The sequence below is a fragment of the Polypterus senegalus genome, chromosome 16 (genome assembly GCF_016835505.1).
Source record: "Polypterus senegalus isolate Bchr_013 chromosome 16, ASM1683550v1, whole genome shotgun sequence".
Taxonomy (NCBI): Eukaryota; Metazoa; Chordata; class Cladistia; order Polypteriformes; family Polypteridae; genus Polypterus; species Polypterus senegalus.
This window is the reverse complement of record NC_053169.1, coordinates 102,430,762-102,457,179: the sequence shown is the minus strand read 5'-3', so window position 1 is coordinate 102,457,179 and position 26,418 is coordinate 102,430,762. Positions and strand designations below refer to the sequence as shown.

Here is a 26,418-nt window from a genome sequence, read left to right as displayed (position 1 = left end):
GAAATCCCGCCTTCATACTTTCTGGTTATTGGTGGAACGCAAATAGACGTGTAGGAAGTACCGCCCCTCTAGTAAGTACGTCGCTCGCTACTCCCGGCGTGCTGTCTAATCGTGCATTTAAATAATCGGCGAATGTCATGTATTTTATGTAAGTTTTTATTCAAGCATCGTTTGTTCAGCAGCAGGACACGCGTGGAGTAAGATGGCTTAACCAGAAATCAAGCAGAACGTAGTTAAGTGTTCTACTCTACGTACACGGAGTAAGTTAACAATGACAACTTGATACCAAGGTGTGATGGTTCTAATGTGCCACTTTATGTATTGTTTGGGTAGTAATGTCAGTTAGTCAGTCATTTTCCAACCCGCTGTGCCCTGTCTGGGTAGTAATGTGATTTAGTTATTACTGCTGTTCATAGTTAATACTAAAAGTAATTACGATAATATTTAGCCATTCAAATTACGGTGACCACATTTTCTAAGCTCCAAACCGGGACACTTAGGTAGTATTTGTGTAGCACGTGAGTGTGTGTGTGAACTCGTGCCCACGCATAATACTCACTCTTATTTGTTTAATTCCTGCTTTGCCCCTTCATCGTCCGGCAGGCATCATAGCGGGGCAAAACAAAACTTCACTTCTCTGTCTGTCGGAGACTGAGGGGGGGCCAATACCTCCTTACGACCTGGCCGGGCACTTCCATTTCTCACCCAGGATGTTCTTCTCCTTCCTCTTGCACGTTTTTCTTCAGTCTTTTAGTTTTTGACAATATTGTCTTTTCGCATAACCTTTAAGGGTTCAGCGCAGTGTCCTTCTATAATGCATCTTAGTGTCTTGCAGTTTTTGTCTCTTTTTCTTCAAGGTTATTCTCTTCCAGGGTTGTATTCAACTGTATTAAACTGTAATCAACTGAGTCAATTAAGTGCCACATCGTCTGTGATTCTTGTGTATGTCATTTAAGCTTGGTGGTATTTAATGTCATTATTATTAGTAGTAGTTTTAAGTTTGAAAATGTTCTCTTCCTGATGATTTATACGTTGATCACTGTGTTTGCAAGGACCATTACACAAGTAAAAATTTCACTGTACATATCACAATAAAAAAAGACCTTGACATAAACTTATTTCATTTGTGCAGCACCCCTGTCCAGTATATATGTTGAATTCTACATCTCAAATGTGTTTATCGTGGATAGGGTGTCTGATTTGAGTGTCCACAACTCACAACTGTAAAAAAGGAGTTGAACAAACTTAACATTTTAGAATCCAGAGCTTCAAGTTTAAATTGATTTGTCTACTACAGAGGATGTTTTTCATTTTTATAAATGCAGAACCTGCTTATTCCATTCTAGCTCATACTTCAAATGGGGTCAAATTTTATTTGTCACTTACAATTATACATACAATACCATTCCACTTGAACGAGCTTTGAATCTGTAGTGCCTAACAAAGCTGTGTCATCAGCAAACATGACAATGATGTTCGAGGCTTTTGAAGCCATGTTGTTATATGTGTAGGGGGAGTACAATAGAGGGCTCAGAACACAGCCCTGTGGAGTGCTTGTGTTAAAAGTGTGGGATGGTAAGGTGCTGCCACCTACTTGACCCACCTGGAGTCTGCCTGTCCGAAAGTTAAAAACCCATCTATGCAATAAAGTGCGCAAACTAGGTTCTTAAGCTTAGTGGTTCCTTGTGTTAAATGCAGGACTACAGTCCATAAATACTGTAGCATTCACACATAATTCTCTCTCTTGTTGTCCAGGTCAGCCAGTACTGTATGTTGGATCATGGTGATGGCATCCTCTCTGAATCTGCTGGAGAGATATACAGACTGTAATGGATTTAATTCTTTTGGCAAGGAAGAGCATATGAAAGTCCACCGTAGTGTCAAAGTGGTCATCAACCATTCCTTTCAGGTAGTTCTATCTGTGAACTTGTTTGATTCGAGTGCTGTCCCTTCTAATCTCTCTCTCTCTCTGTCTGTCTGTGTGTATGCATGTGCATGTGTATATATATATATATATAATCTCCAACATCTGTCCACTTTTCATCATAGAGCTACTTAACAGATTTATATCACATTTTTTTTCTATAATTTGCTTGAACATTCTGGTTGATTTTGTGATTTCTTTCATCGCGCTAAGTGTCAGAGTTTGTTTACAGTACCGATTTATTTGCACAAATCTGAGAGAGAGGCTTGAGGGATGGAGGTGGGGCCCTCCTCATTCACACATCTGCCTCAGGGTGTATCTTACATCTGCTTAGCTAGTGAACGAGAGAACTATTTCACGGATTTATATTGAATATTCCGGTTGATTTTGTGACTTCTGTTATTGCACTAAGAATGATAGTTTGCTTGCAGGAGCGATATATTTGCTCTAATCCGAGACAGAGGCTGCGGGCCAAGGGGAGGGAGAAGCGTGCCGTCAGGGGGCCAGTTAGGGCCCTCCTTGCTGTCCTGTTCCACTTCCACGCAGGCCAAGCCATGGGGCATGGCTAGTATCGTATAATATTAACCCCGTATTAACTTAAGATCATGACATTTGTTTTCTTCACATTCAAATTTAGACCCAGTGTAGTACTTGCATCTGCCATTGTGTCCATCAGATCTTGTAGCTCTTCTTCTGAACTGGCTAACAGTGCTGTGTCATCCATGTATCTTATATTGTGTAGAAATTACCCATTTATTTTTATCCCCTCTATTTTATCCAATTTTGATTCTTGTATAATTTTTTTCTATGTAAATAATAAAGAGAAGTGGCGAATTGATGCATCCTTTTCATGAAAACTAAGATAGAGAAAATCCTGCAACGGGCTGGTGTCCTCTAAAGCAAATATTTCTGTCTTGCGCCTTGTGCCTTCTGGGATAGGCTCCAGCTTCCCCCACAACCCTGCTCTGAATAGGAAATGGATGAATGTTAAACAGACAAAGAAATGCTCACATGACACCCATGTCAAGACTTGAATTATGCCTCAACATGCATTTGCAGTTCCTTATTTGAACATTTTATGGTTAGATGTGCCTTTTGGTTCATAATTTGCTCTTTCCAATCAAAGCATGTCATATTTTTTCAACAATGGCCTTCTTATTGCATCCCAAAAAATATATATTGCAAGTCCCTATCCAAGCCCAAGGTGGAATGTCTTGGGGTTATAGTTTACTTGATCCTTTTGACTCTTTTAATTTACTTTTCCGTTTTACACATTTTATAAATCGCTAAATTCTATGTAGAGTTCTCAGTGTCCATAGAAAATGTCAGACAAGCTGGGACATGTGTAGAGTCGCTGTGGGAGGCGTTCAGAATGATGGACTACCTCAGTGGTCCCCACTCAGGCGCCTCTCCTTCTTCCAGTTTCCAGGTTCTTTTCAATTGGTTGTTCCTGGTCTTGTCCTGCTGGTTGTGGATAACTGATGAGAGCAGCTCCGTGTTTGACAGGCTAAAAGATGAATACCTGAAGGCCCACACCGGTGTTTGAAAAGGACTGACAATTATAAGTAATAACTGCGGAAATGGATTCCACAAATGACTAAAACAACAAAATTATATGCAGAAAACAAACGTATCTGCAAGGAGCAATATCCAATACTCTTATGCCATTAATCATATTACATTTGTAATAATAATGGTACATATGTGGTATTAATTCCCACAACACTGGAGCTATTGTTGTTTTTAACATTAACCATGGATGAAACAGGAGTTCCTAACATCTTCATCAACTTCATAGAGAAAAGGAGAAGTCGGTGAAGTAGTACTTTTTAATAAAGTTTATTCTGATGATTTAAAGTTTAAACATAACTTATTTATTACACAAGGCTGTCCTAAGTGACTTAAAAACCAAATCATTTATACAGTAAATGTTTGTCTTCTGTTGAAAAAGTTGACCTTGGACACACAGACAGTTTCATCCATCCATCCATTTTCCAAACCGCTGAATCCGAACACAGGGTCACGGGGGTCTGCTGGAGCCAATCCCAGCCAACGCAGGGCACAAGGCAGGAACCAATCCCGGGCAGGGTGCCAACCCACCACAGGACACACACAAACACACCCACCCACCAAGCACACACTAGGGCCAATTTAGAATTGCCAATCCACCTAACCTGCATGTCTTTGGACTGTGGGAGGAAACCCACGCAGACACGGGGAGAACATGCAAACTCCCAAACAGTTTCACTATAGTTAAATTAAAGCTATGATGAACATTTGTCCATTTCAGCATCCACTCACACACACGTGCAGCAAATTTAGAGTTGTCAACTATCCCATAAAATATCCACCCCTCGTCCAACCTGCTTATCCATAACAGGGTCACAGGGCATAAGAAATCTGACTATTCGGTCCGTTTGTTGCTCGTTTCTTTAAGTCATTGCTAACCTGTCACAATAGCTCGTCCTGATCTCAAGGCTTCTGCTTCAACTCCATCTCTTGGTAGTTTGTTTCAGAGTTCCACAACTCTTTACATAATGAAGTGCTTCCTGGCCTCGGTCCTAAATGCCCTTCCCTTGATTTCCACTGGTATCCTCGAGTACAGAACACCCCCATTAAGCTGCTTTATTAATATCTTTGAGGATTTTGAAGACCGGGATTGGGGTCCCTGCAGCCGTCTCCTCTGCTCAAACCTAAACAGGTTTAATCCTCTGCATCTGTCCCAGTAGGGCATGACCTTAAGTCCTGGGATGCACCTGGTTGCTCTCCTGTCCACCTTTTCAAGTGCTGCTCTGTCTCGCTTGCAACGTGGTGACATTTCTTGTCCAGTTACATTTTTATTACCATCCTGATTTAATTGTGTGATAGTGTTGTGTATGACTGGCCTCTTCCACACCTTGATGCATTGTCTAACATTTCGTTTTTGAACATTTGGGATGATAATCGTTGTGAGAATTTGATAGCTTCAGAAGAATTATGAAGATAGGTATCTCATAAAATGTATTGGAAAATAGGCTTGTGTAATATCACAAAACCACTAGGTGTCACTGTATCATAACGTGTAGATGGCTATAGTCTACCAAGCGTTCTTTTTATTTTTTAACAACTGTATGAAAAAGAAGAGCTCATGCATACAATAGCAGTGAACCATGACAGATAAAAGAGCTGCCTGGACAGTATTGCCAGCCGCCATGTCATCTGCACTTCAGAACAGGTAATCCATCTGTAGCTAAGTATGTTTGGGCCCGATGGCCAGTACAGGAACCCCATGCTCCTCAACCTTGGACCAGTTTGAAGATGCCAGTTAAGAACACCAGCTCACCAGACTGTGGACAGAAACAGGAGCTCATCAAATCTTGCACCCAGTCATTGGCTCTGTGGAATCTGCACATTTTTCCCATTCCTGCATGTGTTTGCAGAGATTTGCAGATCAGGTGAATTGACAACACTAAAGTAGACCAGTGGTGATCACTTGACAGACTACTATCCTGTCCGAAGTTGGTTTCTGCCTTGTGCCCAATACTGCTGGGACAGGTTACAGCACCCTCTAACCTTGAATTGAAATGTCCATGCATTTTCTAAACCCATTTATTTTGGGCAAGACCAGGGGGCAGCTGAAGCTTATCCAAGCAACCGTGATGCACAAGGCAGAAACGATGCCAGGACAGGATGCCAGTCCACCACAGTGTGAACACAAGCACACAGCAGGGCCAATTTTAGCATGTTTTTGGACCTGGGGGAAACCCAGTAGGACATAGGGAGAACATGAGCAGACAGTGTGGCATGTTCGTTAAGGGTTGGAGTTCAAACCCCAAGGTTCGTGGGTTCAAATCCCACTAGCGACACTGTGAGACCATGAGCCAGTCACTTCACCCGTCTGTAAACCAATTGTAGTTTAAATGTTGTAAGGTTTGAAACTGGACAGATCATCAGTATAAGAAGTGATTTTGTTTTATTCTGGTCTGGCACAAAATGTTAACTTTAAGTAGAAATAAATTACTCAAGAAGATCACAGATAATCCTGAAACAGTCGGATATTTTGATAATAATAACAAAAAAGTCCAAAATTCAGAAAAGAATTAAACGAATACCAATAATTCTCGGTACAGCGACAAGAAACGTGAAAATTAGGCAACTCCGTTAAAGAAGTGGGTATCACAATGGGATAAAGTACAGCTCTGGGTGATTTCCACCATTCTTTAATTTTTTGAAGGAAATGGTGTCACTAGCCGAGGTTCGACATGTCCCGTATTATATATACAGTACATGTGGAATTCTTTTTCTAAGGAATATATGAAATGCACATTTTAATGCACGCCGTGACTCGATGGAAATAAACGAAAACCCTAATAACGGCTCCAGTACGGGCATGCGCACTGTGCCTCGCTTGTGGAGACCGTACGGACACTGGGTGAGCTGCTCTGTGCTGTTATTTGTTGTTGTTTATTTTAAATTTATTAACATAATGGTAGTCTACAACATGTATCATATTATGTACAAACAGTACGTGGTTTAAATGCGTTTAGCCGATCGCTTTAAAAGCACCTAGTTTTATTTTCAGTTTTTTAGTATTGTATAAGACGCGTCTGCTGAACGGACTGTTGGACAGTAACATCAGGCGGCCATCAGTAATTGTGATCGTATGTATGTACTGGAACATGTAATGTAACCTAAACAAAAATGATGCATTTTAAATAACAACTGAATTACACTGCGGTCCGTCTGCAAAAAAGAAAGAAATACGTATTGTGCCAACCTTCAGTACATAGGCACGCAGTTAAAACGCCTGTGATTCAGACATTTAAAGACTGACTGGTTCGGATTTATTCTGCCTGAGAATCGCCATGCCATCCACAAATCTGTGCTTCCGTCACAGCGTTGACACCGCAACTGTCTTGATTTTTGATTTCGCCTTTGTTGTCATACGTCATTATTATTGGACGATCGTGGGTTGTAGTTCTTCAGAATCCGCGCGCGGATGTCAGCTGTCCTGTGGTCTTCTTAAAAACTACTTCTCCCAGCGTCACTTGCGCACAGTGTCTTTTTTTTTTTTATTTGGCGGTATCGTGGAGCCGGGCGACGGAATGGAGTAAAGTCGTTTTACATTATGGAGGAGCCGGGTAGGAAACGGTTATGTACGACGGGGATTTAATGGAGGCACGTATTGAACAAAGAGACACTTTTAAAAAAGAGATTTTCATTTAAAGCTGTTTTATTACACTATTGCTGCCCTCATGAAAGTTGCCCTGTTTAAGTTTTAGAGGTCGGGATCCGAGGTGTTTTTCGCCGTTGTTATTTATGTTTTGTTTAAATGTTACCACGTTTCTGTCCTCTAAATGTACTGCCTCTCCACAACACAGAGGAGTGAGACCCTTTAACATGTGGCTGCTAGTGGCATTGGGTCTGATTGTGGCTGCTAGTGGCATTCACCGTTTTCGTTCCTTCTGTCTGGGAGTTCCTTCTTTGCATTGAGAGTCGTGTGATTTCGGCCGAACGTTTCTGTTCCAACCCTTCCGCTGCGGCAGGTGCTGCACGTTTGTCAAGCCGGCTCGTGTCTCCGTGGTGTCCAGTGTGCACCGTACAGTGTCGTGGCTTTCATTTCACCCGAACCACTCGATTTGGTTTCTTGACGCATTTCCGTGTTGCCACTTGCGGGTTTGACTTCTGCAGACACGTGGCGATCGCCTGTTTCTGGTTGTAAGCGCCAGTGGTCCGCTCCCTCCTCGAAACAGAGATGACAACCAGCGGCGTGTGCAGGGCGTGGCGATTCGAACACAGACAGGCAAACTTGGACCGGTGGGAGTGAGTCAGTCCAAGTGTCAAAGCACGGACGTGACATCCACCAACGGTGGGATGATCCCTCCGCGCCTTATAATGTTCTTTAAATCAATAAAAGACAAATGCTTAATAAATCCGTGTTAAATAGAGGCTATTGGGATTCAGGATAGCACCAGCCACATTGTAGTCACATTTATTGAAACCCGGTATCATCATATTACCAAATCCTAAATTAGAGTTAAATAATACTAGCGATGAAGATCTAGTCTTACCGAATGTAATCATTGCAACACATAAAACAAAATTGTGACGAGTGACACATGCCATGCTCCAGGGTAAAGTGGCCCAATATACCCTTCACTACCATCGGGGTATAAATAAGATTAATTATGATCATGTTATCACATTCGATTATAGCAGGGGTTCCCAGCTCTGGTCCAGGGGGGCCACAGTGGCTGCAGGTTTTCATTCTGACCCTTAATTAGTGACCTGCTTTTGCTGCTAATTAACTTCTTTTGAATTAATTGTAATTGACTTATTTTTGAAGACACAGATCCCTTAATTGTTTATTTTTCCTTAATTAGCTGTCAAACAATAGTGAGGTAGAAAATGAGCCAAAACAGGATCAGCAAACTGTGACCATCATATCTGAAAGTAAAGAAAGGTGAAGGTCTCAGTAATGTTGATCTGCTCAGGTGCACTAAACATCTTAACGCTGCTCTTAGAAAAGAGAAAATCAACAATTTTGGAAATGTCTGCTCGTGCACAATGAGAGCAGCAACAAGCCATGGGATTAAAGAACGGGATTAATAAACAACAAGACTTGGTGCCTAATTAAACAACTGCTTGGGGTGAAATTGGTTGGAGTTTGAGGCCCTGACTTAGTCGGTCTCCTGCTGGCTCATTTACTTCACATTTCATTTCTGTTTGAGTGCCATTTAAGGAAATACATTGAGAGGAATGATGAAGAAATTTAGGGAAACATCCTAAAAAAACAAGTCAAAAAGAAGTTAATTAACAGCAAAAACCGGTCACTAATTAAGAAAAGGGTTAGAATGAAAACCTGCAGCCACTACGGCCCTCCAGGGACCTCATGCATAAATGGTGCGTATGCACAGAAATGTTGCGTAAGAACTTTTCCACATTCAAATCGCGATGTACAAAACCTACACTTGGCATAAAGCCACGCACATTTCCACGGTACCTCATACCCTGTCGTACGCAAGTTCTCCGCTTGGTTTTGCAGACTAGCGCACCTAGTGTCAAAGCAGTGCTACACCCTTTATTTCTTAGAACCACATTTCTGACCCGGCTTTATAAATACACTGAAACAAAATGCATATTGTTTATTAGTGTAATGCATCTGATTGTAGATTACCTGTAACAATATAATGACTCAGGGAATAGCCGTAGTATTTGAAATACCATAACTGCTTTAGTGTTGTTACTCTCACTGCACTTTCTTCTTCTTCTTTCAGCTGCTCCCGTTAGGAGTTGCCACAGCGGATCATCTTTTTTCATATTACTCTCACTGTACCACTCAGAGTATTTATATCACTGTATCTGAGTGTGAATCACAGCAGCAGCTGATCGGAAAGAGAATTATCAGTATACAGCTTCAAGGACACGCTGTCTCAGCCACTGCAAAACGTTTCAAAGCCTTTCCTGTACGGACCTCGCGGTTCAGAAACAGTTTCATCCCAAGAACTCTAAACACACTCAATCAATTGCTCCTTGTAGAACTGTTAGGACTTATAAGTACAATCACCCCACTGTAAACTTGCACTGCAGTTATAATATCGCACAACCTGTGCCACTTTATAAAGCGCATATTTACATATGATGACGATATAATTTTTAAGATGAAATGCAGTAAAACATCTTGATTATATTATATAGATAAAACTTTAACTTCATTTAAATAATCTGTATTGTTAATAATTAAACATGTGAGGACACCGTGCCATGGCGCTAGCTAGTTCACGGATTGTTCCTGCCTCGCGCTGTATATTTACTGAGGCTGGCGCGACACTGGAAGGACAGACGGATAGAATAATTAAACACGTACTATGAAGATATTTCAACGTTCCTTAAAAGTTTTGAAGAATCGTCGTTGTAAGCTTACAGATGGCTTAACGTCTATTACAGAGCTGATTGTGTGGTGATTGGGTATTTGGGGAAAGAAAAGGAGGGACAGGAATTGCAGGTTAGTACGTTTGAAAGAGACAGGACTGCTGTAATAAATTATTTCATCGAAGGTCGCACATGGCGCAGCAGCATCTTGTGTGAGACAGGAACAATCACTGCGCCATCGTTTAATAACCTGCTTTCATTCCAATCATCATGAAAATTATATCACGTATACATCTCAGTATTTTAATTATTCAGAGAGCTGTAATATCACAAATGTAATGGATTCTGTGTCCTGTCAGAGAAAGAGAGAACGAAAGCACGTAGTGATTCACACACACAGAGCACATACTGTAGAAGATCAAATACAAAACAAAGCATTTAACATGCTGCTTTAGTTACGATGGGATTTGAGAAACTAGTAAATTAAATGAATTTAAGATGAAGTTTATGATGTTCTACTGTAATGACAAAATAAACTACATGATTAAAGTGGAAATTTTGAGATTAAAGTTGACATTTCGTGCTTTTTTCCCCACTGTGTGCCTATTTTTTTGTCTGTACCCTAATAATCTCAGACGGTGGGCTACGACTCCCCTTTTCATGGTGATTTTGATATGTGATTTCTTTTTTGTTTTGGCACTGTGTGACTTTGTGAACTTGAGCTTTCGAGTTTCTCCAGCACGATATGTCACTCGATCAACTTCCTTTTGTTGTTTATACCACGGTTTATTTGAACAAATAGTATGTTTCTCCTTTGCCTCCACTTGGTATTTGCTGAAATTCTTATTTTCCCCCGTGCTTTTCCCCTTGTCTTTTCACAGAACGCTGAGCTTAAGGGCTATTTATATTGATTTGCATATTCAAAGAGGCGTAATTCTGGGAGGAATTGGGGCGGGACAGCATATGCGTGCACGAGCGTTACTTTTCACGCTGACAGGGATATATGGAGCGGAAGAACACGGAAGCTGGAGTACACACTGATTCCTGCATCTGGATTTTTTTTTGCGTAAGCACATTTCGGCTTTTGTGCTTACGTCATGTTAGTGCGAATTCTACGCACGGCATTATGCATGAGGCCCCAGGACTGGAGATTGAGGACCCTAATTTAAATCAATAAAAGGCAATTTCTTAATAAATGCATGTTAAATAGAGGATATTGGAAATCAGACTAGTACCATCCATATTGTAGTTACATTTATTGTAAACCGGTAGATGCAGAATTTATCATATTACCAGTCCCAAGGTAGAGTTAAATAATACTAGTGATGAAGATCTAGCCTTACCCAATGTAATAAGTACAACACATAAAACATAATTGTGACAAATAACATGTGCCATGCCCCAGGGTGAAGTGGCCCAATATATCCATCACTGCCATCAGGGTATAAATGAGGTAATTATGATCCTATCATCGTATTCGATTATAGAAACATTTGACTATGATACTACTTATAAAGAATCTCCTTTCTACCCATTACATTTATTTTATTAAAGCTCATATTGATTTATTGTAAAATATGTTTAATTGGAGTGAAGATTGTATAATTTTCAAAACTTGTGTTGCTTGATTCTTTTGTTTCTTTTACTACAGTTGCCCCATGATTCCACGTAACTTGACCACCCTTGGCAGGAGCTGGTTTGCTCAGAGAGAGACCTCATTTATAACGTCTGTGTGTCAACATTATCCATCCTGTTACAAAGCACTGAATCCACTGTATGTTCGGCCTTTCACGCTTTTTCACAAGCCCCACATTAACTGTGTCCTAAGGCTGAGCCTGTTTGATAATTTTTGTCAGACAGCTTTTCACACGTCAAGTACATTAATGGAGACTGTAGACGATGAACCAGATGTAAAAAGGAGGAAGCTTCAAGATAGGAGTGGGGTAACAACTAGATATGAAAGAAGGAGGTCGGCGCCTTGCAAGACCAGGGATGTGCCAGCTACTATAACAACATCGAATGAATCATTTCGATCAGAAGGGAGTCAGGATGAACCTGAGCAGACAAGACAGAGTAAGTTTTTAAGTTTGTGCAAGTGCTTGGCCTTACTACAACTTGTTGCTCCTGCTTAACTGTAATTCCAGAAGTCTTAGTGAAGTTTGTAAAAGTGATAGCTTATAATGAACTGTAAAGATTGTAAATGTCAAATAGTCAAGTCCTTTTCAAAAATACTTTTTAAAGGAAGAGTGATGTACTGTATTGTGTGTCCGTCATGAGTGTAAAGCTCAAATTTGAAGTTATGTTCATAGACCTAGTTTTTATATGTTTGATGGAGATACTGTGCGGTGTGTAAGGTATCTGTCTGGACACCACATTTAGAACACCGAGAAAACCAAACATAGTAAATCAACCAATAGGAGTTTCATGGCAGGCTACTTCTGTGTGGGTGTGTTCCAATGGCCTGTGTTTTTCCTCAATGATTTAAAACACAGGTGTCGAACTCCAGTCCTAGGAGGCTGCAGTGGCTGCAGGTTTTCATTCTAACCATCTTCTTAATTAGTGACCAGTTTTGGCTGCTAATTAACTTCTTTTGCCTTCAGTTTAATTAACTTGACTCAGACCCCTTTGTTGTTTTCTTTTTCCTTAAGTAGCAGCCAAACAATAATGAGACACAAAACGAGATGCCCACATGACCAGCTATCCACAATATCTGAAAATAAAGAAAGGTGAAGGTCACAGTAAGGCTGATCTCTCAGCTCACCAATACATTTTGATGGTGTTCTTAGAAAAAACAGGAAATCAACAGTTTTGGAAATGTCTGCTGTGGCAGAATGAGAGCGGCAACAAGCCACGGAATTAAATAACAAGTTTAATTAACAGCAAGAATCGGCTTCTCATTAAGAAAGTGATTGGAGTGAAATTGGTGGGAGTTTGAAGACCCAATTGAGCTGGTCATCTGTTGGCTCGTTTCACATCTCATTTCTGTTTGGCTGTCATTTAGTGAAGAAACAAATCGATTCAGAGGGCTGAATTCTTAAAAACAGAGCCATTAAAAGAAAGGCCAATGGAGTTATTTAGCAGTGAAACTGATTTAAAATATTCAGTTATTTTTTTTTTTACTGTATTTTAGATCTGCTTTGCATTTTTTCATTGTCTTCTTTGTTGTTTGTATAGTGCCCTATGTTGGCACATTTAGAAAAAGAAAAAAAAAAAAGTGTAATTAATAAATGATGGTTTTGATGTCCCCTAGAGAGAATACATAGGTTCTGGGAAGATTTCTCCTCTCATTACTACAATGAAGCAGACGAGCATCCAGGCAGTTGTATTGAGGAAGACCTGAGGAAAGAAACGTGCGATTTCACAGTGATGTCGTACAACATCCTTTCACAGTATTTGTTAGAAGATAATGCCCATCTATACAAGCATTGCCCACGGCCCATTCTGAAGTGGGATCACCGGTTTCCAAATATCCTGCAGGATTTTAAAGACCTTGATGCAGATGTAAGGAGAATGTTTGTTTATAACGAATGTCAATAGTAACCCAGTAAGGTTATTTATTTGAAAGCAAACAGTTGTGCAAGTGCCAAGTGGCTGCAGTAATAATTCCTTTTAATGGTTAGTATTTTTGAAGAGAAAATCTGTTTTTAAGTGCAGTAATGAAAACCCATTCTAGCGTACTATAAGTCATTATCTCTGTCAGGGACAATTTGATAGTCTTTCATTTACAGTGATTCACTGAGTGTGACATATCTACTATAAATCAATACAACACCTCATTAAAGTGGAGCTCACAGTAGGGGTGGTGATTTAATCAACAAAGCAGTAGTGCTGTTGTCAATATTGTCTGACCAATAACTTGTGGCTACAATGGATAAACTATCTGGGTGAATTGTATGCAGAAAAAGACCGCTGCTAAACATCTAAATGTCTTTAAAAAAAAAAAGATAAACATGACCTATTGAAAAGGAAAAATTTTGTGACACCAGAAGACACTTTGGTAGACAATAGCGTCACTGAACTAGTGGTAAGAGTGAATGGTCTGCTGTGGCAGGCCTTAGGTGGTCTCTGTTGTTAGATAGATAGATACTTTATTAATCCCAAGGGGAAATTCACATAATCCAGCAGCAGTCTACTGATACAAAGAAACAATATTAAATTAAATAATAATAAAAATGAAAAGAATTAAAATAAAATTAATGTTCGCATTTACTCCCCCGGGTGGAATTGAAGAGTCGCATAGTGTGGGGGAGGAACGATCTCTTTAGTCTGTCAGTGGAACAGGACAGTGACAAAAGTCTGTCACTGAAGCTACTCCTCTGCCTGGAGATGATCCTGTTAAGTGGATGCAGTGGATTCTTCATGATTGACAGGAGTTTGCTTAATGCCCGTCGCTCTGCCACAGATGTTAAACTGTCCAACTTTACTCCTACAATAGAGCCTGCCTTCTTAACAAGTTTGTCCAGGCGTGAGGCGTCTTTCATCTTTATGCTGCCACCCCAGCACACCACCGCGTAGAAGAGGGCACTCGCCACAACCGTCTGGTAGAACATCTGCAGCATCTTACTGCAGATGTTGAAGGATGCCAACCTTCTCAGAAAGTATATTCTGCTCTGAGCTTTCTTACACAGAGCATCAGTATTGGCATTCCAGTCCAATTTGTCATCCAGCTGCACTCCCAGATATTTATAGGTATGCACCCTCAGCACACAGTCACCTCTGATGATCACAGGGTCCATGAGGGGCCTGGGCCTCCTAAAATCCACCACCAGCTCCTTGGTCTTGCTGGTGTTAAGGTGTAAGTGGTTTGAGTCGCACCATTTAACAAAGTCTTTGATTAACTTTCTGTACTCCTCCTCCTGCCCACTCCTGATGCAGCCCACAATAGCAGTGTCATCAGCGAACTTTTGCACGTGGCAGGACTCCGAGTCATATTGGAAGTCTGATGTATATAGATTGAACAGGACCGGAGAAAGTACAGTCCCCTGCGGCGCTCCTGTATTGCTGCACACGATGTCAGACCTGCAGTTCCCAAGACGCACATATTGAGGTCTGTTTGTAAGATAGTCCACAATCCATGCCACAAGGTGTGAGTCTACTCCCATCTCAGTCAGCTTATCCCTAAGGAGCAGAGGTTGGATGGTGTTGAAGGCGCTAGAGAAGTCTAAAAACATAATTCTTACAGCACCACTGCCTCAATGATACCGTCAGAGTGCATGTCAGATTGAGAGAATTGGCAGCCATGCAGATGACCTGTAGAATGTATAATAGAGCCAAACGTCCCACTTAAACGAAGGTGGAAAGGACTTTGTTGCAGTCGGCTTTTGGGGGAAATACATGTCACTCCATCTTGAGGTAATGTGAAGGTGTGCTTTTCCCCAGCATGTTAAAGCCGGGCTGTAAAACGTGCTCTGGAATCTTTCAGGAAATGAAGACGGACATTTTGAGGTAAAGCAGCTCTGCTCGGTCATCAAGGCATTGGAGAGTAGTGGTGTGTTGCATGTTGATTGGCACATGCAAGTAGCAATTTCACTGTGCCCAGGGCAATTCAATGTGTCAACAGTGCTGTTTGTATTTATTATACTTTTGGTTTTCTACCATTTATGAATGAAATCTGTTTAGCATTTTTTAAATCTGAATTTAAGAAAATAGCTAAATTTACATATTGAAGTAATTGCATCTCAGAGAATGACCTCGGGTATTGGAGGCTTCATGGCCTATTTTGTCTCCTCCCCACCATTTACAACACTTGTACATTTTTGTTTTTTAGATACTGTGTCTGCAGGAGGTGCAAGAGGACCACTACAACGCTCAGATCAAGCCAAGTCTTGAATCTTTAGGTATCAAAGACATTTTCATTGTATTCCCATGCTTTTAAATAATAACAGCATTTCAGTTTTGGAATATGTTGTGAATTTTAATATTTGGCGTATATGATATTAAATCAAACTATTGTTTTGAAATGTATAGCTGTTATTTACACATACAGCCCAGTGTTTAAATAAAAGAGCATTTTGGTGCCAACTAAGGTAACTTTTCTGGGTGCCTAATTAATATAGGTCCTCATACTTACATTATTCTATTTTTATATAGTTTCATCAGTGTAGTAGGCAGTATAGCATAGTGGCTGAGAAACGTGATAGTAGACCTCAAGGTTATTGGTTAAATTTCTGCCTTGACTTCACGTGTGACCCTGAGCAGCCCACTTAAATTGTCTGTGCTCCAGCTCAAGGGAAACATGTAAGCAGTTGGACTGTAACCCGGGATTATATTCAGTCTAAAGGGGTATATAAAATAAATGTCATTTGTGCTCACTGAGAAAACTGTAGGTGCTTGTGTGTTGAAAAATACCAAAGCCACAAGAGGGCACTGCTGTGTCTTAAAATTCCTCTGCTAAACACCTTGTCCCTTTGGAACAGCCTTTGCTCAGACTTACTACCAGCAGGCATTTGAGGGGCATGTATAGAACCAAGCTCAGCTTTAATTTAGTGTTACCTTTTATGTGCAGGGTGGCGCAGTGGTAGTGCTGCTGCCTCACAGTTAGGAGATGTGGGTTCACTCCCTGGGTCCTCCGTGCGTGGAGTTGGCATGTTCTCCCCGTGTCTGCGTGGGTTTCCTCCCACAGTCCAAAGACATGCAGGTTAGGTGCGTTGGCGATCCGAAACTGTCCCTAGTGTGTGCTTGGTGTGTGGCTGTGTATGTATGAGTGTGTGTGTGTCCTGTGGTGGGCTGTCGCCCTACCTAGGGATTTGTTCCTGCCTTGCGCCCTGTGCTGGCTGGGATTGGCTCCAGCAGACCTCCGTGACCATGTGTTAGAATATAGTGGGTTGGAGACTGACTGACTTTTATGTGAATGGCTTATTATGTTTGCTTGCTCATTTATTTATTTACTGTATTGAATATACCGGGGGCGCACACTTCCTGTGACGGCTGTTCATTTCAAGCTGTAGCCCTGCTGCACCCCTGATCACAGCAGAGACGCAACATAAAACACTGAAGGAAGGGTCTACCTGGCTTGTATGTTCATCTTTAACTCCTAAACAACAACTGAAGGGAAACCTAGTGCAAACAAAGTGTGATCCCAACTTGTTCCAACTTCAGAACAAAGGTGTTTCTTCCCAGTTTTAAATGACACACGGGCTTTGCCTGCTCGTTTATAATTTTGGGCTCGTCTTTGTATCTAGATGCCTCAGTGAAATGAAGACACACGTTTACAAGCAGTTGCATTTTACTCAAGCTAACATTTGCTCTCTCCTCCCCTTATCATGCTAGAGCCAAGAGATTAACAACCCCATCTTACACATTGTCTTTAACCTCTTAGAAAACTCCAGAAACTACTTCTGTCCAAGAGTTACCTATTTATTTAATACATTCCTTCTGTTTGTTTAAGTTTCTAATATTTTTAGGTATAGAAAATAGCTAACCATACATGCATGTATATATAGCATACGTATTCACACGTCAGTAACTATGGGGATATTCAATTAGGTTCACAGACCACAGCTAGGAACTGATTTTACGAGGGTAAGTCCATTCTTATCCACACTTCGGTGATCATTTTGTTTCAGACACACTTGTGGTATGTGGTGTGTCTGTGGCCACAGCGGTAAACTTTTGACCCCAATCAGTCCCTGTCATTTGTTGTTTTCTGGTAAACATGGCCTGTCCATTTGCACCAAAGAAGAGCAGCGAGCAGTGATCGGCTTTTCATTTCTTGATTGCTAATCTTAAAGCTAAATTGGCCAAATATCCCTATACTTTTAAATAAAAGTCACAAAGATTTCTGTTTCATCTCATTTTTGTTTTAATTAACTGAAGTCTGTAACAGTTCACACTACTTTAAGAATGGGATGTAAGTTGTTATCTGTCAGTATTGTGTGTTTAGTATGTCAGTACTTTAACTTGCCCCACAAAGCCTCTTCATTTGTTTTTGGAAAATAAATTTCTTTAATCAGGCTGTCAAATGAATCTTGGCTACTTGTCATTATACTGTAATGGTAGAACTTCATAAAATACATGAACTATTCATTTATGTACTGTACTTGATTCCACAAAATACTATTTTGTTTTTTGTCTGTCACACCATTATCCTGTTTAATGTAAATGCCTCCCTTTGTCTATTTCTGTTTGTTACTTTTTAGCTATTTTAATTTTTTTTTTTGTCATTTTGATACTTTTTAGCTATTTTAATTTTTTTTTGTCATTTTGATTTGGCTATAATGTTTTTACTCAATAACAGAAACAAACGTATGCTCATAATTGTGTAGCTGGTCTGCTTAAATGGTGTAGTGCAGCTTGTTGGGACAAAGCAAGGAGGACTTGACCCCTTTACTAAATGACTGGACTCATAACAGAGTCATGAATGAATAAATAAATAAACGTGATAAAACACAGATACCAGTCAATTTTAAAAATCTAATAGAAAATCTCATTAAAAAAACAAAACAAAAGGGAATATGGAATTATTTACTCAGCAATGTAGTGCAAAATAGATTGGCTAAAATCAATGTAACGATCTAGACGGTGTTTGGCAGTATTGCTTTTTGTGTGCTTATTTTGTTGAAAGAAGGAAAAAAAAGTATTTGTCCCTTTACTTGCAGGTTATCAATGTGAATATAAGATGCGAACAGGGAGAAAACCAGATGGCTGTGCCATAGGCTTCAAGCGATCCAGGTTCTCGCTCGTTTCTTCCCATCCAGTGGAGTTTTTCCGTCATGGCATTCCTCTCTTGGACAGAGATAATGTAGGCCTAGTTGTTTTACTTAAACCCACTGTACACCGGTCATCATCTTGTAACATCTGTGTTGCCAATACTCATCTCCTGTATAACCCCAGAAGAGGAGACATCAAGTTAACACAGTTAGCCATGCTGTTGGCAGAAATCAGTGCAGTGTCTCTGGAAGAGAATGGGCATCGAAGCCCCATCATACTCTGTGGCGACTTTAACTCGGTTCCAGGCTCACCCCTGTACAGTTTCATTAAAGATGGAAGACTGAACTATCAGGGACTGTCCATTGGCAAGGTAAACCGACCTTATGCTTCCTGATCTCCATGCAGCGCAGAAGTTCACTTCTCCTGCTAGGGATTACTTACATGCCCCAAACCCTTAAGGGGCTTAAAAAGAATGCTACTGATGCATAATAATTAAAGGAGCTATTGGGATAATTACTGTTAAATAATATACATTGAAACATAACATTCTAAACACTGTTTAGTCCCATTTGGCTTTGTGAGGACTGGAAACTATCCTGGCTGCACTGGGTCTGGATGGTGTGCCAGCCCATCATAGGACCTGCAAGTCTAATATAGAATTGACCGTCTATCCCGCCTCACTGCTGTAGTAGTGTTGTTTTTTTGTTTTTTTTTACTTTTCAGGTAGATGCTAGGTAATTATCTGTGGCACCTGTACTTATGCCTTTCCTAGCTCAGGATATAATTTAGTAAAGCAATTGGAATTCATGACACGCATTCTTTCACCTGATGCCCAGTAGTCTCATTTCTGCCAGTGTACAATGTTTAGTGTTCAAACTCCAATCTGCTGGGTGTTCGTGGTTTTTTTTTTTTTTTAAGACAGTCTTCAGATTTCAATGTGTGTTCACACAAGCTTTGTTTGGCCAAAGGTCTCTGTGCAATGTAAATGTGGCCTGAACAGCAACAAATCTCTGTGAAAAAAAGACTAAAATCCAAAACCAAAAGGTAATTGGCATCACTTACTAGTATTTAAGTATCAAACAGCTCAGAATGGTATGCCATCTTTAGTAATTTGTATCAAAAGACAGTGCAAGTACCAGTTAAATGAGTTGCTTCTACATTTACATACAACAGATGGCAATAAAGTAGATTGTAAGCATGTCAATGATACACGGGTGTGAACAATTTCCCAGTGCTCTGAGTTTACCTGCACTTCTAGCCATTAGTGACCCCAGATGTTGTTTTTTTCCTCTTTGCTTAGGTTTCTGGTCAGGAGCAGACTCCAAGGGGGCAGAAGATGCTGTCTGTTCCTATATGGCCAGAGAGCCTTGGGATTTCTCACCGTTGTCAATATGAAGCCAAGTATCAAAAAGATGAAGGTAATTTTAGTGGAATCGGATGAATTTGGGTCACATAGGATTTGTGTTTTCAAAACCCTTTTTCTCAGACTTTCATTACATTTCTAGTAGTTATGGCTACTCTTATGTTAAGATGGAAGAAACCTTCCATTATTTATTCATTTGATTTTTGGTTGTTTGTTCAAACTTCCTTATGTGCCCTTTTCATCACTATTCCTTTTAAATTCTTTTCATAAAAGCCTTTTTTTATGTGGCTGTGTTTCTTATCTGCTGCAGGGGGCGATTTATACAATTTTGTAAGTAACAATAGACCTAGTTGTCTGTCCGTGTTTTATAAGATGCATTGTCATGCCCAGTGATGCTAAATATGGAAACTTGCTGAATAAAGTAATCTAGCATCCCATTTGCTGTTTATAGGACCCCAGAGAACTGCATCTTGTCATAAATTTAGGCGGAGTGGTGGCTCTGAGGCTAGCGATCTGCACTGGCAGTCGGAAAGTTGTCAGTTCATATCCCGTAAATGCCAAAAGGAAATCTGCTGTGTTGGGCCCTTGAGCAAGACCCTTAACCTGCAATCGCTGAGCGCTTTGAGTAGTGAGAAAAGCGCTATATAAATGCAAAGAATTATTATTATTATTATAAATTAGCTTCACTTTAAATTTAATTATGAATGATGAGAGAAAACTCTTGATATATCAACTCTCAGATTATTAGACTTGGTCTCACACAATCAGGACTTCATAAGTACTACTGTGGCACTCTCTGGTTTTTGGATTTTATTCTTATTGTCACTGTGGCTAAGCTGTTACATGCTACATGGAAGAATTTTTAACAGATTTAAAGCACTATAATTCAGTTTTGCTTTGAGAATTGCTTGTGTAGTTTTCCACAATTAAGGATTTGTGTTTTTTATCTCCTTTTGGAAGGAAGTGAAACTGGTGACAAATCTGATGAGTCTTCAATTGAACCAGAGGTGAAGCGGTATGTACACTACTGATAAATTAATGGTAAATGACGATTGTAACAAGTCTGAAATAAATGTGATCTTTACAGCCACCTCTACCTTAAGTTACCTGAAATGGCACACAACATCTCAGCTATGCAGAAGGTTCACCAACACATTTACTTCATCAGATATCTGAAGAAAGACTTGGTGTACAGAAGATCGTAAAGTTGGGTCAAAGTATTACTGGCACACAGCTCCATTCTGTTTCAAAAATGTACAGTACAACACATGCTCGTTTAGAAAGGAAAACGGTATTTATAAAGGTTTCTGTAATCCTGCACTGTCACTTTCTTCTTTCCTCTGTTTAGGACCATTAGTCGCTTTGTCCACTAGATTCAGGGACTTTTTTTTTTTTGTCACAGGTCATAAGGCTATTCGGCCTTGCTTACCAACCAACCAACCAGTGAGTGTGAAGGTTATTTCAGTGTTTGCTGCTAGTGGTGTTTATTCTTGTTGTTTTTAGCTATAGTAGTAATAGTAGTATTGTTGTGCATACATAGTATAAGTTGATGAAGCTGTAGCAACATAACATCCAGAGGAAGCTTTTTTTAATAGGTTGAGGCAAGAGAAAAATAAAGTGACACTTGGATTCATAACCAGTGAAAGATTTTGACAGGTATTTTGCAAAAAGAAAGGCATACAAAGTTGAAGGGAAAGGATTGTTGAAGAACTTTTTATAACTTGTACTGAGGCTTTCAGGTCACATAAGTCAGAAGGAGGTGCAATGAAAAAATCTAGTGTGAAAGCCAGGACAAAATATTATACACTACCTTAGCTGCAGTCAGGCATTCCCTGCCAGCTGGAGGCACCTACATTCAGCATCACTAAGCTGGTCGAATTTAGGAATCTTATGGGATGTTATTGTTGTAATTGGAGCAGCATCCTCATGGTAGAACTATTAAGAATCCTCAGTTAGTAGACCATCATGATTGAGAGCATTGTATTATTCATTAGCTATGGATTTGATGGGGTCAACAAGAACAATATTTTATTATAATTGCACATTTTCATACATTAAAAGTAGCTGCGAGTACTTTGCAGTAGTAATGGCTAAACAGAGTATGGGAAGAAATTGAAAACCAAAGAGCAGTCGGTAGACAAGCAAAAGTTCTAGCTTAATAACAAAAACTGATCAGATGCCATGGTGGAAAGGAGTATAAAAACTCCAATTGGCTGGATGCTGGAAAAAATAAGCCCTCAGAGTTTCTAAGGCCAAAAGACCACCCATCTCCATCTGGGCATTATACAGTCCACACGTGTAATAATAAGAGAGCATGTATTTTTCCCCCTTGCATAAAGCTGTGATTTTTTTTTTTTTTTTACCATTTAAACATTGTAGGACACAGTGCACAGAAAATTCAAGGTACTACTGGTGCAGTTTTGCTCAAAATCAATAGGATTCAATCCATTGACTGTCAAACGTTTTTACCATACCACAATGCTTTTTTTCCTCTCTCTGTGTCTCTTCCTACATGTGCTGTATTTGTAAATAAGGAAAGCAAAAAAAAAAAAATTGGAGTGCCTGGCTGAAAAAAATAACTTAACCCATCACAGAGGGATCATATTGGGGCGTGTCAGACTGAGTTGTAACATCTCTAAGTGTATGTAATATATAAACAGATCTAAATATTTTAAGTCATGGCTACACTGTATATATGTTTGTGTGTGTGTGTGAATAATACATATAAAAGCAGGGCAAGGTTATCGGTTTAATTTCTTGACATCATAATCATTGCAAACTTAGAACTTTACTGTGAACTAAGTGTTTTTTTTTTTTAGAAAAGAATCCTGTATTGAGCATCAGTTCAGTCTGACTTCAGCTTATTCACATTATTTATCAGATGATGGGAGTCCAGAAATCACAACATGTCATTCCAGGACAGCTCTCACTGTGGATTACATATTTTATTCTGCAGCAAAAGAAGATCTCTCTGTACTACCAGGTACAACTCATTAATAAAACCTCCTGAAATTGAAAAGTGATTAAATGTACTGTATGTTCTTGCTGAAGGCGAAAGCAGTGCAGTAAGATCAACATAAAATGAGCCATCATACACAACTGAGTGCTATTAAGTACTTATGAGTCCACTATACACTATAACATTAGCACTTTCACATATGGGTTTTCAAAGCTACATGAGGCAACTGACAGAGTTCAGTCTCCGTATGGTAAGTGCCTGGATGGCTGGTGCTTTGGTCACAAAAACTGCAACATTATTTCCTGCGTCATGGGCCACAGACTAAAAGCCATTGACAGCACATGCCAAACATTGATAAACTGCCTGGCTGCAAGTCGGAGTTCAGCTTGGATAGACACCTATATCATCAGATAGTTGGTAAATGCCAGGAAAAGTACTTCCTTAAAATGACCACAGAATTGAATTGGCACCCCCAGGACCAAGTCTCAACAGAACATGTATCTAATGAGCTACAGAAAACTGGAATTCATGGCAGGGCTGCCAAGATCATTCATAAGGATGTATACAGGTATAAGGAACTCAAATTTTTCCCCCTTAAGAGCAATGGTAAAATTTACCGTCAAAAATGTCTCAGTACAGCATAGTACATCTGGGTAGGTTTACGTTTGGATGAGACGAAAGGCTGCCTTCCCTCCCAATCTGTTTTACCACCTATTAAATGTGGTGGAAAATTGGAAATGTTATGGGCATCCTTCTCATAGGAGTCATTAGGTTTGGTGATTGTTGTGCATAGTCCTACAAGGGCCAAGGGAAAAAACATCCTGTTGTGCAATTACAGTTCCCTTATGATTTTTGCCTGTTCCAAGATTTTAATTTCCCCTTACACACAGCTGAATTAAAAACTTTAAAAGTCTAAAGAGTGGCTTCATGAACGCCAAGAAAACCTCTAATCTCTGCCATTGCCATATCTCTAATCACAAGTGTGAAATGGCTCTGCTGGATGGAGGTTTGCACATAATGGTGTATGTGTTGATGTTGACTTACTAAATACAGTGATTGTTACTAAACCGATAAGATTGTGAAATTAACATCTCAATAGCCAGAACATAAGGTTTTTGACAAATATGGGGATTCATTTTTTTTAAACCAATTAATGAAATGTCACATACTGTATAAAGATATTCATGGAAAATCTGGGAAATGTGTTCAGGTAGGAAACCAGGAAGGATTTCTCCGTGTAGTAGAAATGTAAAACAAACTACCAAGATCAATTGATGAAGCACAAATCCTGTTCCACTGATGAGGTGTTTGGATAACCCCATTGCTGATTGCAAGTCAGAGCGCACAGTGGGCTTTCTTACATAAAATCTTTGACTTGCTTCTTCTTTTTATCTGTTATTAGGAAAGAATTCCAGTTACGATGGAATGTTGAAATTACTCGCCAGACTTTCTCTTCTTCGTGAAAGAGACTTGTGGTCTGTGAATGGGCTGCCTAATGAACACAACTCCTCCGACCACCTGCCTTTACTTGCCAAGTTCAGACTGGAATACTAACGCAAAACTAATGCCAGACACAGGTTTATTTTTGTAATAACTTTATAAGGATTGTTCGCACTGTCTTGCAATTCTGATACCTTCCCTTTTTGTATATTTTAAAAACTGAAGATTTGTGGAAACAAATTTTAATTACTCATGAATTCAGTTTATATGTTTCTATCTATACCCTGAGTTTTTAATGTGTGTATTGGCGTGTCCCGGTGTGTGTTTATTTTCATATGGCATAGATGCAAAATCAGGATTAAATCTATTTTTTTGTTAACAACTAATAACAGGAAATAACAAAAATTCCTTGTGTTTGTAAAATTTTAGATAAAATATTTACAGGAGTACAAGTTTGCTGAATTTTCTAGGAAATGCATTGTTTGAAATCAGGTTTTTGTTCCTATTGTACTTAATTTTAAACCATTTTAATTTGCTCTTCTCTATAATTCCTAGGTTTAGCATTAAAACAAAAAGATCCCTTGGTTGTATAATAAGAGCATTAAAGATTTATAATTGTTAGGGTGAGTCTGTTTCTTTTATAGGCAACAGAGAAAAACCAATTGCCAAGAGTTCCACTTTATCTGGTATACTATATGGCCACCATTTATACAAAAGGATGTTTGCACTGTAGTGTAGAACGTAATCAATTTGGGGTTACAGGGGACTGGAGTCTACTGTGTTTAGGCAACATCAGGGGCTACACAGCAGCCAGTTTTGGGTCGGGCACCAGTTCAACCCAGGGCTAAGTAATACCACCATTTGATCCCACTGCTTTTCTATTCCTTGCTGGTAACAAAGTGTGCAGGGTTGAGAATTTAATACAGATAATTAACAAATTAATGATTGAGGTCTTGATTGTGTAACGTAATGTAACTGAACAACGTGATTCACTTTGGTGAACGCTGATGAAAATGGCTGTTTATGTTTACAGCAAATAACGCAGTAATATAGTTGAATAACCAACATTTTATTGATTTGGCACAAAGCAGAAAGACCAGATAAAGTTCACATTTGATAAATCTAGGGAAACGTACATCATAAGAAATCTAGGAAACGTGACAAATGAGAGGAGTCCCTCCAGCCCATCAAGCTTGTTTGTTTAGTTAACAGCTAAGCTGTGCCATCTCCCAGTATCTCTACTCCTTTTATACAGTATCTTGTTTTGACATTTCAGTTTCCACAGTGCGATATTCTCTGAAGCTGTTAATTGTTTGCACGTGTTACTGATATCGTATCTGCCAGTGCTGCATCCTTGTTTTGGTTATACTACAGATTTCATTTTTTTAATGGTCAATAATGATATTAACCTTCTTAACCGCAGATCTTTGACGAAATGTGGGGTGAGGGTGACCCTCTTGACATTGTGCTCCCTTGCTGCAATTCTCTGGCCTTGGGCACCATTACATACACCAGCTCTTGGTCATCCTTCTGTAAAAGTGCTAACCAAGTGCCAGTGCCAGCATTAATGAAAATGGCAGTTACCAAGAGCTTGCTGCCCGTTTCTCAGCTGAAGGAGTCTGCTGGTTGCTGTATGTTCCACAGCCACAGTGCTTCACTCAGCCCAGACAGAGACGGCTGCTTTAAGCTCAAGGAGTGCCAGTCCTGAGTTGGACTGCCTGCCACGTTCCTTGTCTTGTGCAGCGTTTTATGTTGTATAGATCCCCTGTGCTGTGTGTTTCACTGTCCATACTGTGTGTATCATTTCTTTACCATGTAGTTTTTTGAAAGACATTAAGCCTTGGTAAAGATTTCACACAAAAATGTATTGTTTGTTCACAGCCTACACAATGTGATCTCTCCAAACCCACTGACATTTTCCTGCATCCTCTGCATGTGATCTGCTGGCATTAACCGACTCTGTCTTGCTGAGCGTGACTCTTTAGTGACAGACTGCCAGTGTTCTGACATTCCTGGTTTGTCTTTTGATGGGATGACCCTTGGGCTCTGTTGTTTGGCTGCACTGATCATACTGCAGTCATGTGATGGAAGGCTTAACAGAAATAAGTCCAGTCATCATTCATTTCTGCTGCTTCATACTTTTCTAACATTTTTGAAATCCATTTTATGTTGTATGGTATGGTTTTTTTTTTTTTTTAGACCTTTCTTCTTTTCAAATTTGTCTTACCTAAT

General features: G+C 39.8%; 1 protein-coding gene across 5 annotated transcripts; it reads left to right on the top strand.

The window, feature by feature from the left end:
- Positions 1–78: 78 nt before the first annotated feature.
- angel2 (angel homolog 2 (Drosophila)) lies at positions 79–26,418 on the top strand. Of its 5 annotated transcripts, XM_039738100.1 has the most exons (11): positions 79–260; positions 1,756–1,909; positions 11,427–11,549; positions 11,636–11,848; positions 13,026–13,276; positions 15,543–15,612; positions 18,373–18,794; positions 19,725–19,842; positions 20,748–20,802; positions 22,607–22,770; positions 24,149–26,418. In XM_039738100.1, the coding sequence occupies exons 4-11, from the start codon at positions 11,659–11,661 to the stop codon at positions 24,298–24,300; spliced, it is 1,422 nt and encodes a 473-aa protein (XP_039594034.1). In that variant the 5' UTR covers positions 79–260; positions 1,756–1,909; positions 11,427–11,549; positions 11,636–11,658; the 3' UTR covers positions 24,301–26,418. The 5 variants fall into 5 exon arrangements, with proteins under 5 accessions (XP_039594034.1, XP_039594030.1, XP_039594033.1 ...); XM_039738096.1 differs by having other exon boundaries at positions 11,427–11,848; XM_039738099.1 differs by lacking the exons at positions 79–260; positions 1,756–1,909 and adding an exon at positions 6,305–6,335 and having other exon boundaries at positions 11,427–11,848.